This window comes from Peromyscus leucopus, chromosome 12, assembly GCF_004664715.2.
Source record: "Peromyscus leucopus breed LL Stock chromosome 12, UCI_PerLeu_2.1, whole genome shotgun sequence".
Classification (NCBI taxonomy): domain Eukaryota; kingdom Metazoa; phylum Chordata; class Mammalia; order Rodentia; family Cricetidae; genus Peromyscus; species Peromyscus leucopus.
This window is the reverse complement of record NC_051073.1, coordinates 50,499,610-50,518,762: the sequence shown is the minus strand read 5'-3', so window position 1 is coordinate 50,518,762 and position 19,153 is coordinate 50,499,610. Positions and strand designations below refer to the sequence as shown.

Genomic DNA, 19,153 nt, shown 5'->3' with positions numbered 1-19,153 from the left:
GGGGGGTGGTCCCGAGGTCACGCACGCGCAGTCCGCAGGAAGGCGGAGGTTGCTAGGCGGCGTCACGTGGGATTCGCAGCCTGGCCCGAGACGCATGCGCAGGGCGCGGTCTGGCGTGCCACCTTCGCGGTTAGGTTGATCCGTCTCCCCCGGAGGGTGTTGGACTGGTGACATTGGGGCGGCCTTGGCCGGCTTTCCCCACTGTAAGCTGCGGGAATCTCGGCGAGGAGCCAGCGTCACATTGGACGTTCATAGGAGGGAAACCATGTTATCATCCGGAGGAGCGAAAGACCCGTGATAAAAATTGCCAGGCTTCTTGCAGTGCCAGTCCCCAAGGCTCCGTTTCAGCCGATGCGGGAAAGGTTTCCAGGAGGCGACCTTAATCTTAAATTCACATCACTGGAGTAGCATCAAGCATTCTTTGCTCGCCCCCCAAAACAAACATTTTCCCACTCACCAGATTGCGAAAAAATCCAAACGAGCAGCCACAAGCAAAGACACTGGAAACACATATGGCTGCTAGGTTAGTGACAATCTAAAGTCTTTTGTCAGGCAATCTGGTCATGTTTATTACAATACGCATAATTTTCAGTACTCTTTGAAATACCGCTCCCCTTTTGACTATCTTAAGTAAAAACAGCACAAGTTCATAAGGTCGTGTATTAACTGACAATGCCATGTTTTTTAAAGATGAAAAACAAGCAGGTATTAATCAATGGCAATAGAAAAAATGATTGAACGAATTGTGTACTAGGATCTCTGGATTCTGACATCCTTCAAAGTAATTGGGGGCGGGGAGGGCTCAAGTATCAGTATATGCCTCATCTTGTGTATCCTGAAATTATTGTACTTAGTGCAATGCTTCAGGTAAAATCATGTTACTATTTGTCTTGGTTGGTTTTGCCAGCCTTGAGCATCTGGGAAGAGGGAATCTTAACTGACAAATGCCCACATCCATCAGATTGACCGGTAGGCACAGTCTGTCAGAGCATTTTCTTAATTGCTGACTGATATAGGTGGGCCTAGTCCACTGTGGGCAATACCATTCCCTGGTAGGTGGGCCTGGACTGTATAAGAAAGGTAGCTGAATATGAGCCTAGAAGCAAGCTAGAAAGCAATATTCTTTGGTGGTCTCTGCTTCATGCCTCCGCTGTGAATTCCTGCCTTGGCATTCCTCAGTGGTGAACATTGACCTGTAAGCTAAATAAACTCTTCTCTCCCTTAAGTTGCCTTTGGTCATGCCACTTATCACAATGACAGAAGTAAACTTGGACATGGTCCCTTTAGAGATTTGGGAGCAGTTATTGGTATCAGAGTTAAAAGCAAATCCTGGCATGTCCAAGCACTCTACCACTGAGCTAAATCCCCAACCCCTCAATCAACTCTTACCAGCAAAACAAATCAGGAACCTAAGTGGCTTTATGGCACTGTCAAAATACTTTCCCTGACACTAACAAGCTTGAAGTAAAACTGTTTGTTTACTCTAAAGGCTGTTTGGGTCATCATTATTCCCTTTCATCAGCATACAAATGTAAAGGGAGTTTTTTTTTTTTTTTTAAGGCTGCTTCTCTGGACATCCAGAAGAAAGAGGTCCCCTAGTGAAACTTCAGAGCTTTCCTTCACGTTTGCATTATACCTTTTAGGGAAGTAATAACTAATCAATACAAAAAGGTAAGAATAGTATGTAAGTTTTTTTCAGCGTTTACCACATTTTATCAGTAATAGGAATGTGGCCAGAGATGCTTCCAATTAGTTTATGAATTTCTAATCATAATGCCAGCACATATCAACCTTTATGTGGATTCTACCATTAACTTTTGCTGACTAACTCATCCTCTGTTATGTTAAAGATAGGTGATTGCAAAGCGAGAGACAGAGTTTACTTTCAATTGTGAAATCAGGTCGACACTTTAATCAAAACTCAATACATTTAGCACACACATATCGAAAAGGTTCAGACATGCAAACTGATTTGAACACCCTTACAGTCCTATGGAGAAAGTACAGTACAGACAAGTTGGATCTTTACATTAACCAACCAAATCTTAGCAATTGCATTTTAATGTTTTAGCTCACAAGAGCTGAAGGGGGAAGCCTGCAAAAATCACAGATGAAAAATCCCTCCTACAGTCATGATATTTGTCCCTTGTTATTCAAGTAAAACCTTGCATCATCCAGTTGCACAATCTTATTATTGGTAACATGTATACAGGTATAAAAGTACACTGTAAGTCTAAAAACAAATTGTACCCAGTCAGGCCTGACAAAATTTCATGGACATTTCTAATCATTTCACGTATACGAGTAAGTCATGTCATTATTTTCTACTTCTATCCATTTGGCATGTTTTAGGAAAGAGTTCATACTTAAAAACACAAAATACAAAAGCTAAAATAAATGGCACTTGGAAAACAATTATAAAAGAGACTTGCCCGAAGTCATTTCATTCAACAAAAAATTAGCTCTAAGAACAAGGCTATTTGTAAAGATATATGCAAAAAGATATAGCACGGAGAACATTAATTTGAATTTTGGTTGTCTTTTTTCAGTGAGACAGAGATGGTTTCATACTTATGCCATGTGAGGGTGCAGTTAACAGCTTTGTCCCATAAGCAAGAGGAACTAGGCAGTCTAAAGGAAAATCGTCCACTGGTTGCTTTTATTCTCAGCACCAGGAATGAACAAATCTTCAATGGAACAGGCTCTTCCCACTAAGTATTCTCCTTAATTAAAACTTCTGATGTTGCGGGTTTCTGTTGTCTGAGATGGTCTTTTCACAAAACAAGGAACTTTTTTAAAAATTCTTTTAAGAAAGTGGTTTAAAATATATGCACAGTAGCTTCTGGGGGCGCACTATAGAGTTGGCATCAAAATACCATTTTATAGAGTATTTAGAGAGTAACACTGATTTAAGCAGGAGTCACACCATGTCTTTGGTTTGGGTGCAATATTTAAAAATTAAGGCAAAATGTCTAAAATCTGTTGCCTTCTAACATATTTGTTTATTTTTATAAAATGCTACTTCCTGCAAAGAAGGCAGTTGATTACCTATGGCAATGATTTGGGTTCTAAAGTAATCTCACATTTCTAAGTACATATTTACAGACATTGTGTAAACTGCTCAGTTTATTTAACCAACATCCGCTGATAAAAAGAGTTTATGAGAAATGCGCATCTAAATGATGCTTTTATCAAAAAATAGTGTTTTTTTATTTTTTATTTTTGTCAAAGGAGCTCCAGTTCTTTCACTAAGAGCCCTGCTTTCTTTTTTTATGGAAGGCTCCCCAGTATGAAAAGAGTTCTGAGTGTACACAGCTAAAGGGATGGTCTGCTAGGCCTTTCCATCTGAGACTGGATATGGCTTCATGCTTGCAAGAGACTATTGCAGTGTGCCCCGCAGTGGACCATTGGTGAAGTTCATTACAACAGGAAGTGAGTATATCCTTCCGCACCAGTCACTATAACGTCCATCCAGATCCGCATGGCCTCTGGTGATGGCGCCACCATGTAATAGATTCTGTCGTGTGTCTTCACGCTAAAGGTGAGTAATGGGTTAGGACTCTGGAATTTCAAACAAGAAAAGAATGTCAAAGAAAGACTTGGAAAGGTGAACATTAGCAAAGGCCTGTTAAAAGACGACCTTGACCGAAATTTATAAAGCATTTTGTGCTATACTACAACGTCCCCCTCCACCCCTTCCACTTCCTCAGGATGGGCCATCTGTCTGGCCTTTCTATAAGAAATCTCGTGCAGGACTCATTGATTCACTAACTAGTTGGTAAAGCATGGTACCTAGCTGACAGGAGATGTTCAGTGCATAACAGTGGTTGGTTATTCCTGGCCTTTAAAGGTCCTAACAAGTTACGATTCACCTTCCTAACTACATAATAAGTAGTTCCTTCCAAAAATGCTTGCAGACTGGCTTGTCGGTACCTCCCAAGTTGTTGCATCCAGAACCTCTCCTTATTTCGTCATGATTTTATCCCTAAAAAACAATCATTTACCCAATGTATTTTCAGTTTTAACTTACAGCCGTGTCCTGAACACATCTGTCCAAAGTGTGAGAACACCACCTCTAAAGCACTTAAAACCCTCAAATAACCTAACTTAATTACATATTCAACTGGCAGAAATCCTCCAGGCTTAGTTGCACATGCTTGTAACCCCAGCTAACTCAGGAGGCTGAGGCAGGAGGATTACAAGTTCAAAGCCAGTCCAGGCAACATAGTAAGACCCTGTCTCAAAAACAGAAAAGAGGTTGAGGGTAAAGCAGTTGCCTGGAGTACAAAGGGCCCTAGGGAAAAAAGTTGCAGAAACTGAGGAAATTGATACTTACCTTATTAGCATTCTTGAGGTGATCATAGTACACTTCTTCGATGGCTTGAAAGTATATCACGCCTTTTAATTTAGCCTCATGTTTGTCTGCAAAGATAGATGAGTGTTACGTACTTCAGTGCCACCGATGAACAGGAAAAACCTCAAGTTCAGGATTAATTATCCTAACTAAAATATTTACCTAACATTTAAATTGTCTAAGATTAATCCAGATCATCTAGGTGAGCCCACCAGGCTCCAATGGACAGCCCCATACCCCTGGTCACACAGATGGCTCTGGTTAAAGTCAGTGGGTCACAAAACAGAAAGACATGGATGTGGGAAAGAGATTGGTAAAGGACAGATAGGGTGAGTGTGGGAGTGATTGGAACACATCTTACACACGTATGAAACTGTCATAGAACAAGCCTAATGTTTTATTTATTTTTAAGGGCATTTATTTACTAACTTACTTATTTACTCATTTATTTATTCATTCATTCATTTATTTATTTATTTTGAGGCAGGGTCTCTCTACATAGTCCTGGATGTCTATTTATTTGTTTGTTTGTTTATTTATTTATTTATTTATTTGTTTGTTTATTTTGAGGCAGGGTCTCTCTACATAGCCCTGGATGTATGTATATTTATTTATTTATTTATTTATTTATTTATTTATTTATTTATTTATTTATTAGCTTATTTTTAGGCAGGGTCTCTCTACATAGCCCTGGCTGTCCTAGAACTCACTAGACCAGGCTATCCTCAAACTCACAGGCCTGCCTCTCCCCGATGAGCCCTGAGATTAAAGAACAAAAAAAAAATTTCGCCGGGAACAACAAGCCTATCGATCACCACCGCTGTGTGCCTACTCAGTGACCAGTTTCTGAGGATGTGTGTGTATGAGGAGAAGGGAGGCAACCATCAGGAGCTACAGGGGGAAGCGCGGGAGAGACGGCCCCTTTCGAGTGACTAGAAAAACAACACAGCTAAGGACGCACAGACCCTCTCCCTCAGGGCCTCTTCAGAACCTTACTGCATGGGATCTAGTCACGAGCCGCACCTGCCCTGGATCTGTGTTGGTTGACACACAGCTGGGGAAGGCCCGCCTGCATCTCAGTAAGAGACTGACTGGGTGACCAGCTAGCCACACAGTGGCATCACTGCTGCTGTGGAAACAAGTGTGGTACCCTGCACACATTCATGAGAAAATACCCTACAGGATGTGACGTGCGCAGACTGAATAACGCTGGACTCAAACTGTGGAAAAGCGATTAGGAGCATAACTCAGTTTTAGCTTTGCCTGACAATCCAAGGCCATAAGGTTTTAGCTCTAGCACAGTAAAACATCAAATCGTGTGTGTGTGTGTGTGTGTGTGTTGTGTGTTGTGTATGTGTGTGCCCAATGTATAGAATGAGACATAAAACAATCTATTTTAGGCTTACCACTGGGAGGGTAGAACATGTGGCAGCAAAGAGACTTTGTATGTAGACTTCATTGAATTTTAGTATTTAATTAAATTCATAGAATTTAGTATTTAGCATTATTTAGTGAATGCCTCCCTTTTCCCACTAATAATATAGAGCTGGTTTGTAAACACTGGCCCAGAGCACAGACCTCTATCTTAAATTGCATTTAACTTAGTCTTTCCTAACATAACTGACCAGGGGCCATAGTTCTGTGTGTTTGTTTTTGCCCTTCCTTGAATAATATCGCTTTAATTAATATCATGCTCAGCAGATTCCAAACAGAGTCACCGTTGAGAGAGAAGGTCGGTGTATCTTTCGAACATTTCTTGGAAGAGATCCTGCAGTTAATTCAAGGGAATACAGTAACACCTTGTTTGCTCACAACAGATGTAAGAATAAAATCTGGAGACAAAAGTAAATGTCAGTGTTCCCAGCAGGCAGGAAACTGGGGAAGGAAGTTTTGTGTTCAGGCCGTTTCATATGGGAGAATGCAGTCTGAAAAACATGAACCTCACTACACTGGGATTGGTGATGGATGTGGGTGAGATACTTCACTATCTCTCTCAGCAGCATTAACCCATCAATTTACAGACCTATTTCCATGGCCGTTTTCTTTAGAAGGGCAAAGTCATGCGTAACAGGGGCCTAGTGTTCTTCAAAGCTTTCGGCATTCGTGTTTACAAGTATCCATGCATCAGGCCATTTACCTGGATGATAAGATAAGGGGGTGTGGTTTTCGTAGGGTCAAAGCTAGCCTGGGCTGCATCATGGTGAGTGGCTGGGAATTGATCTATGCCTATGTTTGGAAAAGGCATGGGGGGAGGGCCATAGAGAGCACACATAGCTGATGATTGACAGCTGTGAACAGGGCCAAATTGGCAGCATCCCCAAGCCAGTTCCACTGTTCAGTCACTGCCGATGTGAATGCTAAAGAGCCGGAGGAGTCTATTTCTTACGGATTTGGGTTTTGAATAGGCTAAAAACTTGGTATTTAAAATAAAATTGAAAAGTCAGCCACCAAAAGTTTCAGTTTAGAAAGAGAGAGGCCCAGCATGGGTTAGAGGATGGGAGGGAGGTTTGAAGAAGCTGGTAGGGTCCCTGAACCACACACCTGATTGACAGACACAAAACTGAAATCACAGACCAGAGAAACATGGAGTAAGGAAGATGCTCTCTCTTCGAAGGCCTTCTAATCTTTTCTGTTGGAGCATTCTGAGTGAGACTGTCTATAAATACTAGCTTGCTCGACATTAGTGTCTATGTGTTGTATGGATGGATGCTAGGCTGGATTTTTTATGAACCAGGTTTCCTATTGCACTGTGGTTTCTACTGTGGACCTTTATGAAACTCCACATAAGAAGGCCCTTATGAGGGCCAAGCCATTTGCTCTAACCAGCAACTTCAGAGCTGATTGGAGCCCCCCACTCCCCAAGAGCCATTCACTGAAAGGTGTGGGTCTCAGACTGTTTCTCTGCCCCAGGCCTGGGGCTCCTTGGGTAGTATTTCCTTTTATCCATTGGTTCTGGCTTCTCATCCCACCCTCAGTGCAAATGTGATTCTGACCATGCTCTCCTAAGTGCTCTCACAGTGACCCTAAAACATGGGAACTGGGGTGATACCACCCCTTCTCAGCAGCTGAAGAGACTTGGACTATGCTAATGCCTATCATGGGCATGTTTCACATTTGATGCACATGTAAATAAGACGCTAACTCGTTTCTTTATTTTGTTGTCTGGAGACAGGGTCTCGAGCTATGTAGCCCAGGCTGGCCTCAGATTCACCATTCTTCTGTTTTCACCCCTTTAGTAATGAGATTGCTGTCGTGTATGACTGCACCTCACCCCAGTCTTTTTAGTAATTGTTCCAGTTACACTGTGTTTTCATGAGACTCGGTAGAGTATGTTCCCACAGTTCAGCATTTAAGACTCCCAAACTGCTTTTAACACTTAACGAATGCTTCCTTACTCCTTAGTTTACTGACGAGCTATGCTTGAAAGGTCAGAGTACCTTACAGACCACATCTCAACAACTGGCAACTGGGGCTGCTTGCTTATGTGTAATCTGAAAAGGACACATGGCAAAGAAATAAATACAGATTCATGGGATGTTCTGGCCTTGTGGTTTAAAGGCCAATAATTGAATGTAAAAATACATTCCATTTAATATGTACTTGAGCTATAGTTTATTTCAGAAATAGGCTAGATCAATTCATAATTTTAAAGTCATGATTTCTATTTGTAAAAATGAAATTCATAACATATTCAACATATAAATATGACTATAAAATAATGTATGCCTATCAAGCTATCAAACTATCATTACCATTAATTATTTTACATATCAACCTCTTTCTCTTTCTTTTTCTGTTACTTTTCTTTTTTTTTTTGAGATAGGGTCTCACCATGTTGCCTAGGTTAGTCTCATACTCATGGGTTCAAATGACCCTATTATCTCACCCTCACACATTTTCTAGGTTTAGATAATGAATTTCAATTTCCTTTTATTTTTAATAGACTCGAATGTATCACTTCAAATTTGTTTTATCACTCACCTGCGTAATAAGAAAATGTCCGCTTATTCCGATCAAAAACAAACCAACGTTTTTTCCACGTTTTAATTTTTCCACCCATTTTGATGAGGTAGCCCCGGCAGGTCTTCTCTGTGATTGACACGTGAAAACAGGTGTCAATATTGTGGCCCGCCGTCTCCACGTGACTCCTCAAATCGAAGTCTTCCTTCCGGACGGGCAGATAGCGAGTCAGAGGACGAGCCTGAAAAGGAGCAAAGCCCATTTGTCTACAGATAACTGTTTCAGTTCAGATGGCATCTGTTAGATGCAAGAAGGCAGTGCAGGGCTGAAGCCTTAAAATGCCAAGCAGTTTACAAGAACTCATGATAAGGAAGGCACTTGTCATCTGGAGACTAAAAAACAGACATTTAAGTAGGGTGCTACATAGAGAAGGAGCAGCTAGAGGCAGGCCTGATGATTCCCCTCCCTGAGAAGGGTAGAAGAGAATGAAAAGCCCTCACAAATGTAACATCAAAGAAGTCAGCCTGGAGGCCGTGTAAGGAATGTGACAGGCTGCCATCATCCAGTGGCTCCTTCTCCCTCCACAAGACAACAACAGTGTTCCCAAGGTAATCTACCCACAGCCTGATGGAACAGACACTGTTTGGTAGGGATAACCCCCAGAAGGTCCCCCAGAGTTAAAACTGTCAGCTGATCTATTTAAAGAAGAGGTATATGCTCTGAAAAGAGACGATAAAATAACTAAGGGGTAGAATCAATGCTGGACCTGATGTGGGCAGCTGTATAGGAGCAGAGGCCCGAGGGATGTGCATAGATGTCTTATTTCACTAATGATGAGGGTCAAGGTTCATTCACATCATCCAGGAAGCACACATATCACCATGGATGCTGCTTCCAAATACTCTCTCTTTAAAATTCTGCTAAATAATTCCATGCTTTTGCCCTGGGGAAATGATCTAATCATATAGTCGGAGGAAAAGCTTATAATCAAGATTAAAATAGAATTTTGCCCTTTGCTTTGGCTTCAGATGTTAAACAGGCATGGATGACCTTCACCGCCAGTCAGTTTAGCAGAGGTCAGAGCATACATAATCCAACAAAAGGATCTATTTCAGTTTCCGTTTCTTTTTCAGGATTTTACCTTCACTGTAAGGCAGCTGCCGCAGGCTTACCAAAGCCCGAGCATAAGTCTTAAAGACAGTGGCCAGTCACTGCAGGACCAATGGCCAGCAACTAGAGAGGATGAGGGCATGATGCCTTTGAGTCTGCTAGATGAGTGACCAACTTTAATGAAACTGATGGGAGCTTTAGATGATGTAGAATTGTTAAAATCTTCATCCTCAGAAGATACACATAGGCAGCTATGGTGAAAAGTACAGGAAATTCAAAACTATGGTGACCAAGAAAGAAATGTAAACCAAATGGATGTTTCCTCCTAAATTTGGTTGAGTTTGTTAATGGAAGGAACAGGTATTATAAATTGATGTAGGAAAGGGGACATATGTGGTTAGAAAAGGAGAAAAAAAAAAAAAAAGGGAAAAATACTACCACCACACCAAGAAACTGGGCTGGTACGATTTACATTTATCCTGTTTTGGAAAGTTTGCTTCTAGAGATTGCCTGATAGAATCTTTCTTCTCCTCCATCAGTTTTTAGTTTGATATATATAAATATATATATATATATATATATATATATACATACATATATATACATACATATATATATATACACCCATACCCACACACACACATATATATTCTAAGCTATCACCTATTTACACACTTTTTTTTTAACATTTTAATTTGATTTTCTAACTAATTGAGTGTGTGTGTGTGTGCGCGCGCGCGCGCGCGCGCTTATGTGCACTTGAGTACAGTACCAGAAGAGTCCATTGGGCATTGGGCCCGTGGAGCTGGTGTTGTAGGCATAGGCAGTTTGTGAGCTAACAGACATGAGTGCCGGCTGGGAGCAGAACTCCAGTACTCTGGAAGAGAGACAAGTGCTCTTAACCTCTGGGCCATCTCTCTGGCCCCCTGTGTGTGTTTTTATTGACCACTTCAAAGGCACTTTTCAAAGCTAGACAAGACTTATTCTCCTTTTAAATGTATCCAGAGAATGGATATAAGGCTCTCTTTCTATCTCCAGCATGAGTAGAATATGTGAGTCACACGTGAGTGGAGCAAAGTGTCAGCTGCTTGGTAGTTCCCTAGAAGTTCTAAAATGAACACAGCCGGCACACTAACCTATATCTTAACCATTCTGTCAAGCACTAGGCATTTGGTCAGAATTAATGTCTTCTACAAAATGACCACCAGGGGGCGTCCTACACCTATGCATCCACATTGACGGACCTGTGCCCTTTGCTTCTCTCTGATTTTTACTTCTTTTTCTATTAACTTCTGCCTCTGGCTGGTTTCTTCTTGCAGTCGTTTTTCCAGAATTTCCCGGCGTCGTTTTTCTTCTTCCAGAGCTCGTTTCTTGGCTTCCATTTCCCGTTCCTAATTATCATCATACAGAACAATAAATATTTAAAAACCATGACATTCACACTTGAAGGGACCAATTAATAAATACTCCAGCTCCAATTATCATTAGGCAAGTCTCATGTTGTATGCTAGTTTCTTCAATACATAACCTGGACTAACACAAACCATGATCACTGTCTACATAGCTCCCTAAGCCATCTTATGGCATTAAGTAATCACCCAACAATTTAATATTAGTCTTCACTGAAAATCTGGCTGTGGCTATAAGCAGGCATTTGGTTCTTCCTTGTAAACTGTCATGTACTACTGGCCACACAACACGGGCTTTTCTCTGGGAGACTCTCCCGGGTGAAGGCCACAGGTCCCTCCAATTCCTGTTACTGCTCTGTAGCTTCCTGGCTGGAGGTCACGGAGGAAGCTTTGTGGGAAGCAGAAAAGGAAAGGAGGTGCCCTCAGGGCAGGATGCAAAGGCGTTGGGGGTGGGGGGATTCCTAAGGAAGTTCTTCTGATTCTGGCCTGAAATAAAGTCACAATAACATGGGGGTTTGGGATTTCACAACCATGAGGTCAGCATGAGGTGGGAAAGACAGGAGAACACGGAAAGAGATGTCAACTTTCCCTATTCCCTCAAGAAAACATCCACGTGGCCATCAAGGGGGAAACGCAGTGGAGAGTATCCATTATCCATTTCGGTCTGGGTAAAACTCAGGCACACGCCTGAAGTTTCGGGGCGTAAAAGTGCAGTAAAGGACCCTGGGAGCCACCTCTCTAGCACCCGTTCCTTCGGGTGCTAGAAGGAATGGGGACTGAGTGGCTACCCAAGGTCACTGTGCTCAGGAAGGGCCCGGAAGGAAGGCTGCTGGTAAGTGTGGGCTCCTGTCCCATGCCCATCACAGACTCCCTGCAGGAGCCCTCCGCCTTACCCTGGATTCAAGTAGCCGGGTCTTCTCAGCCTGGGCCTGTTTCAGAAGTCTCTCCATCTCTTCTATTCTGGCAATGTTGGATGTGCTGGCACTGATGAGAATAAAAAAATCTTTTCAGAATTATTTGCTGAGGGGGAGGAGCCGGGGAGGGGGATTGTGATCAAAATACACCATATGCACATGTGGAATTCTCAAAGAATTAATAAAAATATATTTTAAAAATCCACATTTGTTCATCCCGATAAGTCTCTCTGACACACGCACACTAAAGTTACATATCACAATCAAATTACTCACACGCACACACACACACACACACACACACACACACACAGAGTCAGGTTACATGTCACAATGAAAACACATACAATTTGAAGCATGTTTACTACTCATGAGTCTTGAGGGTCCAATCAAGTCATGTCTGAAAATCAAAGCAGAGATCGACTAATCTCAGTGTAGGAGTCAAAGATGGATGGGCACGCAAAACAAGGCCAGTGTAAGCCCGTCAGAAGCAAAGACACAAAGCTAAGTCTTAAAAAGCAGACATCCAAAATGCAGCCTTGAAGTCTAAGAGTGACATCCATGTGAGCCTCCCCGTCAGTTACCAACTCTCAAATCATCGTACCAACTAGACTATCATCACGTCCCGTGTGAATGACGCCTAGCGTCTGAAGTCACTTGCTCTGCCTTTGTATGTGGGGGCATTTTACTTTTTAAAGGATACCACTGTCAAGGTGACTTGCACTGGTGCACTGAGTAAGCGCTGGTCACTTTTGTTCAAAGCCCCCCCTGTCATATCAGTGGGGAAAATGCACAAAGGGATACAAAAGCTACAAAAGAAACGCATGTTTGGAAAGGACATCACCCCAACAAGTGAAGGGAAAAAAAACCCAAGAGAGTGGGAGCTGCAAGAACATCCAGGGGGTCTAGGTCAGAGGTCGTGTATCCAGATGTTTCGTTCAGGGAGAGCCTTGCTGTGTCCTGCATGGTGTGCTGTGCTCACTCAAGCGCCTACCTTGTTTCTAGGTCCACTTGAGAATTGACAGGCTGTTTTGTTTGTGTCCTCATAGCACAAAGTCCAGCCCAAGAGGCACACTCGTTGACAATGTATAAGAATGTGTGCAAAGGGGAACACACAGAGCCCTTCGGGTTATTATGGAGTACATCATATAAAGCATGACTAAATAATATTTTTATATGGGCACTTGTGGGGGTGGTACACGTGTGTGCACGTGTGTGTAGAGGCCAGAGGTGGTGTTCTTCACGAGCCCTCTGCTTACTTTTGTGAGACAGAATCTCTCACAAACCTAGACCTTCCCAACTAGACTGGCTGGCCATTTAAAATTCAAGGGATCTGGCTCTGCCTCATCTTACTGGGATGGCAAGCCTATACCACCATGCCTAACATCTGTCTGTCTGCCTGCTTGACTGCCTATCTATCTATCTTTCTATCTTTCTATCTATCTATCTATCTATCTATCTATCTATCTATCTATCTATCTATCTATCTATCTGTCTATCCTGGTTATAAGGATCAAACTCAGATCCTAACATTGTGTGGCAAGTACTTAAGGGACTGAGTCATCTATCCAGGCTTGTATCAACTGCTGAGTCAGGGTCTCACTATGTAGCCCAGGCTGGCCTACAATTCACCATCTTCCTACCCTGACTTTTTTTTTTTTTTCTGAGACAGGGTTTCTCTGTGTAGTTTTGCGCCTTTCCTGGGACTCACTTGGTAGCCCAGGCTGGCCTCGAACTCATAGAGATCCGCCTGGCTCTGCCTCCCGAGTGCTGGGATTAAAGGCATGCGCCACCACCGCCCGGCCCCTACCCTGACTTTTAAAAACTGGAATTTACAGGTATGAAACATCACATCCAGCCTCAACTATTTTTGATAAAATCAAACCTAAGATACCTCCGATCTAAGACTAGGAGAGCTTCTGAAGAGATGAAGGACCTCAGTAATGCAGAGCACATAGCTTATCTTCTCAAAACTGCCAGTCCCACTAGGAACGGATATGGATTATGGACTGTCTAAGGGACACTGGAATCTTACCGACCTAAAAACTGGGTGCAGTGTGTGTTGGGGCCACTTTTATCCATGTATTATTCCATGAGAAACAGAATACAATGACTTGTTTCTTTACTTTCTTTCTCTCTCTCTCTTTTTTCCTCCTTCCTTCCTTCTCTTTGTTTCTTTCTTCCTTTCTTTTTTGCTATTTTTTCCCATTAGCTGTTGGGCAAGAGGCAAAAGTGTAAGTTATAGATGGAAAGGAACAAACTTCACTGACCCAGCTGAGAAAGCTGAGGATATTATATGCTGCAGGCCATGCAAGAGAATACAAATACATGCATATTCCATGCTGCTGTCCAGGATCACACTTGTATGGCCATGTCTCAAATAAGTCACGGGTCTTCAAACCTCCCAATTAAAAAAATTAGGACTGGGGCTATAGCTAAATGGTAGAGCACTTGCTTAGGGTGCAGGAAGCTGTGGGTTCCATTCTCAGCAACACACACACACACACACACACACTCACACGCGTGCATGCACACAATTAGAGGTTAAAAAATCAAATTAAAATGTTAAAAACCATGTGTATGTATAAATAAGTGATAACTTGGAATATTATATATATGTATATATATATATATATATATATATCTTATACACATACATATACACACATGCACACACCTACACACAAAAGAAACTCACCATAGCTTACCTCACTCATCACATTCTATACAATTTATATTTATTTAGATTTTATTATTTACTGTTTTTGTTGGTCTTTTGTTTTCAAAAGACAAACAGCTTTATCGAGTATGTGTCCAACTGACACTTGTACATATTTGTGGTGCATAATGTGATGTTGTGATGCATGCATACATCGTAAAAAGTAAAATGATTACCAAAATCAATCTCTTTAACATAGCCATCATTTCACATAGTTGTGTGTGTGTGTGTGTGTGTGTGTGTGTGTGTCTGGTGAGACACAACTGTCCCTTAGATCTCTGTATTGTAGCATGAATCTTAAAAGTTCTTATTAATAAAATCAAACCCAAAGCTAGTTATTGGGGTCAATGCTGGTAGATCAGAGAACAGAACAAGCCACAACTATTTCACCTTGCCAATTTCTCAGCTGGTCTTGTTTCCTCAGACTGGAGGCCTCTGAGTCCTCATCTAGAATGAGTCTCAGCTGAACTGCTGCTAGAAGCCTGAATGCTTAACCAGCCAAAATGCTTAACCAGGCCAAATGCTTCTAGTTTCTGGTCCTCACGCCTTATATACCTTTCTGCTTTCTGCCACCACTCCCTGGGATTAAAGGCTTGCTTTCTGGGATTAAAGCTGTGATGAGTCACCATACCTGGCTGTATCCTTGAACACATGGATTTCTGCCTCTGGAATGCTAGGATTAAAGGTATGTGCTACCACTGCCAATCCTTTATGTTTAATATTGTGGCTGCTCTGTCTCTGACCCCAGATAAGTTTATTAGCATGAACAATATTTGGGGGAATACAATGCCACACTGTATGACAGCGTTCCTGCAGAGTTACCATTCCTGGTAAATCATTGTGCACAGCCCTATTACCGTCCATAGCTGCTTCCCCCAGGGCTGGTCCTATTGTGCGGGCGGTTGTAGATAACGAACGCTCATGGTCAGCTATCACTAAGTGCTTACTCAAAATGTCAAAAAATTGAACCTAAAGTAGAAACTACCAACAAAAGTGGAGTGTAAAGTGATGAGAGAGAAATTAGGAATTCCACTCCAATGCCACTAACTACCTTTAAAAATTGTATGTTATGGCCTGGAGGGATGGCTCACTGGTTAAGAGCATCTTCTGCCCCTCCAGAGGACCTGGGTTCAATTTCCAGCACCCATGTAGCAGCTGTCTGTAACTGTAATTAACTGTGTATAGACCTGTCAGTAACTCCAGGGGATCTGACGCCCTCTTCTGGCCTCCACAGGAGCCAGGTACATACACACAGTGCAGACATACATGCAGGGAAAAACACTCATATTCATAAAATAAAAATAAACATATCTAAAAAGAAAAAAAATTTTAAAGGCATATTCTATTCAGGTAAGCTTTTACTCCTTATTATGCTGAAAGAACCTCGACAAACTCCAAGCAAACAAGCAATACAGAGACTATTGGGACGTGTGCTGTGGAACAGGATCGTCTTGAAACTGGTACACACAGCATCCAAGGACCAAACCAAAAAATTGCTGTGCTGAAGAATTTTTTAAAACTATGCATTAAAATATCCCCAAATTATAAGTCTATTAAAGAAGTAATGCCATTCCGAAACCCTGGTGACACAAACTTGGTATTGTGGTTGATTATGTCACAGAAAAGCCATTTGTAGAATGATAGAATCACTCAAGTGTGGGCACATTCGCCTTCACTTTCCGTTGAAACATCATTTTCGTGAGGACCAGAAAATGACTGGAGCTGGCGCTGGCCTTGCTCTTTATTTAGACTGTCAATAAACACAAGGGTCAGAAAAACAGGTCTCAGGGGCTCAGAGGCGGAAGGGGCTCAGAGGCGGTTGGAGGGATCAGAGTGTAATAGTGGTGAGTGAGATCAAAATACATTATATATGTGTGTAGGGAGGTCAGAAAATGTATTTTAAAACATCTAGTCCATAAATTAGGGGGGGAAAGTCTTATGTCTTGGAAAGCAAATAATTGAAGGCAAAGTCTACAAAAATCCCATTCCGCTTAAATTCCAGAACTTTTTAGGAGATTTCCTGGATGCCACCTACGATGGCTCCTATTTTTACTCTTGCCTTTTTACTGACTTCCCAAACCTTTACTTAACTGACTTTGTGCTCAGTGTATGAGAGAATGTTAGCATCAATTTTCTCGGTGCATTGGGAGCCCTCATCCTGGAGAGCTAGAAAGGTGTTGGGAGAAGAGACAGGTGAGGCTGGAATGCTGGATCTGGGTTTCACGTTACCCAGTAGATGGCAGGGCATACATTCGTGGCCAACCTTCAGAAAGGAGAACTACCCCCACTACTTTATAATTTAGATGTGTTTGCTCCCGAGTCCACAGCACCATTTTGTTTGTCTCAAAAGATGAAGACAAATATGACTGTCTAAATCCTTGCACAGATTTTTAATATACAAAATAATTAAAGCTTTCTCTCTACCAAAGCAAAAGGGTCAAAAGGCTTTTGAAATTCTGACTCTGGTCCTGGAGATCATTGCTTTATTAATAAAAAGCAAAGGCAAACAGAATCTGGAGTCTACTGACAGAGGGAACGAGTTTTGGAGCACAGTGAACCAAGCATAAAAAACTCAAAGTGAGGAAATGGATCATGTGACACATGGCCGGCAAAATACATATAATGTCAGGTAATGATTTCCCAGAGTCCCCAGATTCCCAGCACCCATCTGCATTGTGCATTTTATATCTAAAATTTGAGCTTATAATATATATTGTGTCTCAATTTGATGAGTTTAGGTTTGAAACTGGAAGGTGGTTTTCATCCAGCCTTACCTAGAGATATTGTCTGGTGAACAGGCAGAAATGCTGGTCTCCATGCTATCCGAGCTGTCCAGGCTCAACGTGTCATAGGCCTGGTCCTTGTAGCTGTGATCTGGGTAATGGAAACTATTCAAGTAGACATTGGACTCAGATGCTGTGCGGTTGTAAAATTCAGGTTTCTGTCTCTGTCCTTCATTCATCTGTTGATGATTATAACCTAAGGAGAAAGCCATAAATATGTAAATATGTCTCATTTATCAAGCTCAGAATCTCATGAATCTACAGACTCAAGCCAGTAATGAGAAACATCTGCATGTGACATCTGGACACTGGTTTAATATATTCTGAAGTCAAAAAGATCAAAGAAACAGTGTCGTGCCCAGTGTGAGCAAGAATTTGAAAGACGTGATCATGTGAGGTATTTTATTTGTCAGTTCAATCACTTGGCACATCTTAAATCTCATCCCTACAACTCAGCATCCCTACAATGTTGAGAGTAATACATCAGGGCATTAAAAGACACACACACACACACACACACACACACACACACATGCACACATGCAAATGCATGCACACATGCATGCACAATCCCCAGAAACCAGAAGCACAGTGAAAGGCTCTGAACCCTCTAGAAGTAGCTGTGTTTAAGTGAAGGCACTGTGATGCCCAGTGCAGTGTGGGCATTACCAGGCAGTCATTCCTGCAACTGCATTCAGATTTTAGGAGCATTCACAAAACAGCAAGTGGATTTTGCAGGGGTAAGTGTTGAGAAATGTCTATTTCATAGTGTCTGTCATGTTTTCATCCGTTTCAGATGCAATCGGCGTTTGTCTCTTTCATAGTCGGCTGTCTCTGCCTTTTGTTCTCCCTTTCTCCTCCAATTTCTCTTGTCTGCCAATTACTCTTTTAAAATATTCAGGGTCAATAATCCTTCCCAGAGCTAGGCTCCGCCTCCTGGCTACGTTGTTAACTTTCCTTTGCCCACTTTAGCAGTCAGCCCTGAGCTAACTGCTGCTGACTATTTGAAAATGTGGGTGTCAATAGGATCAAAAGCACCATAAATGAAAGGAATTTTCTTTCCTCCTGTACTCTGGCAGCTGGCATATGAGGTCAGTGCCTTACCTGAGGTCTTGTTATAGCTACCTCTGGGCATTAAAAATCACACTGCTCTTTTCAGTTCTCTGTCATACACACACAGGAAGCAGGGATGGAAGTGAGAAATCCCCAAGTTCATCATCATGTTTTTCCATAGTTTAGAATCTCTTTTTCTGATAAGACGGAAATCTATTTCCCATTAATCCAGGGAGTTAATAGCAGGCCTATTAAGAGTTTACAAGTAGACCACTTAAATATGGCATCTTTTCTTGGGAACTACCTTGCTGTGGATATCGTTCTATATAAATAAAACACTGATGGCCAGTGACCAGGCAGGAAGTAGGTGGCCAGGCAGGAAGTAGGTGGGACAAGGAGAGAGGAGAATTCTGGGAAGCGGAAGGCTGAGGGGAGAGACACTGCAGCCACCGCCAGGACAAGCAGCATGTGAAGACGCTGGTAAGCCACCAGCCACGTGGCAAGGTATAGATTTATAAAAATGGGTTAATTTAAGATAAAAGAACAGTTAGCAAGAAGCCTGCCACGGCCATACAGTTTATAAGTGATATAAGCGTCTGAGTGATTATTTTATACGTGGATTGTGGGACTGCGGGGCTTGGGGAACCTGGAGAGAAGCCCTCCAGCAACACTACCTTTTTTAAAAAAAATTATTTATTCATTATGTGTACAGTATTCTGCCTGCATGTATACCTTCATGACAGAAGAGGGTACCAAATCTCATTATAGATGGTTGTGAGCCACCATGTGGTTGCTGGGAATTGAACTTAGGACCTCTAGAAGAGCAGTCAGTGCTTTTAACCTCTCAGCCA

General features: G+C 42.1%; 1 protein-coding gene and 1 long non-coding RNA gene across 7 annotated transcripts in view; one reads left to right on the top strand and one right to left on the bottom strand.

The window, feature by feature from the left end:
- The first annotated feature begins 85 nt into the window (after positions 1 to 85).
- On the top strand, positions 86 to 2,380 carry LOC119088788. The gene is made up of 2 exons (XR_005092516.1): positions 86 to 523; positions 1,561 to 2,380. It is a non-coding gene; the product is annotated as an uncharacterized LOC119088788 (long non-coding RNA).
- The window catches only part of Phldb2 (pleckstrin homology like domain family B member 2), a 235,332-nt gene continuing 218,068 nt past the window's right edge, over positions 1,890 to 19,153 (bottom strand). For all 6 annotated transcript variants that reach the window (XM_037209732.1, XM_037209733.1, XM_037209734.1 and 3 more), the window contains 6 exons: positions 17,241 to 17,445; positions 11,727 to 11,817; positions 10,669 to 10,815; positions 8,336 to 8,555; positions 4,337 to 4,422; positions 1,890 to 3,561 (listed from right to left, as the gene is read on the bottom strand). In XM_037209732.1, the coding sequence (XP_037065627.1) occupies positions 3,421 to 3,561; positions 4,337 to 4,422; positions 8,336 to 8,555; positions 10,669 to 10,815; positions 11,727 to 11,817; positions 17,241 to 17,445 (890 nt within the window). In that variant the 3' untranslated portion in view covers positions 1,890 to 3,420. The remainder of the gene's footprint in view (positions 3,562 to 4,336; positions 4,423 to 8,335; positions 8,556 to 10,668; positions 10,816 to 11,726; positions 11,818 to 17,240; positions 17,446 to 19,153) is intronic.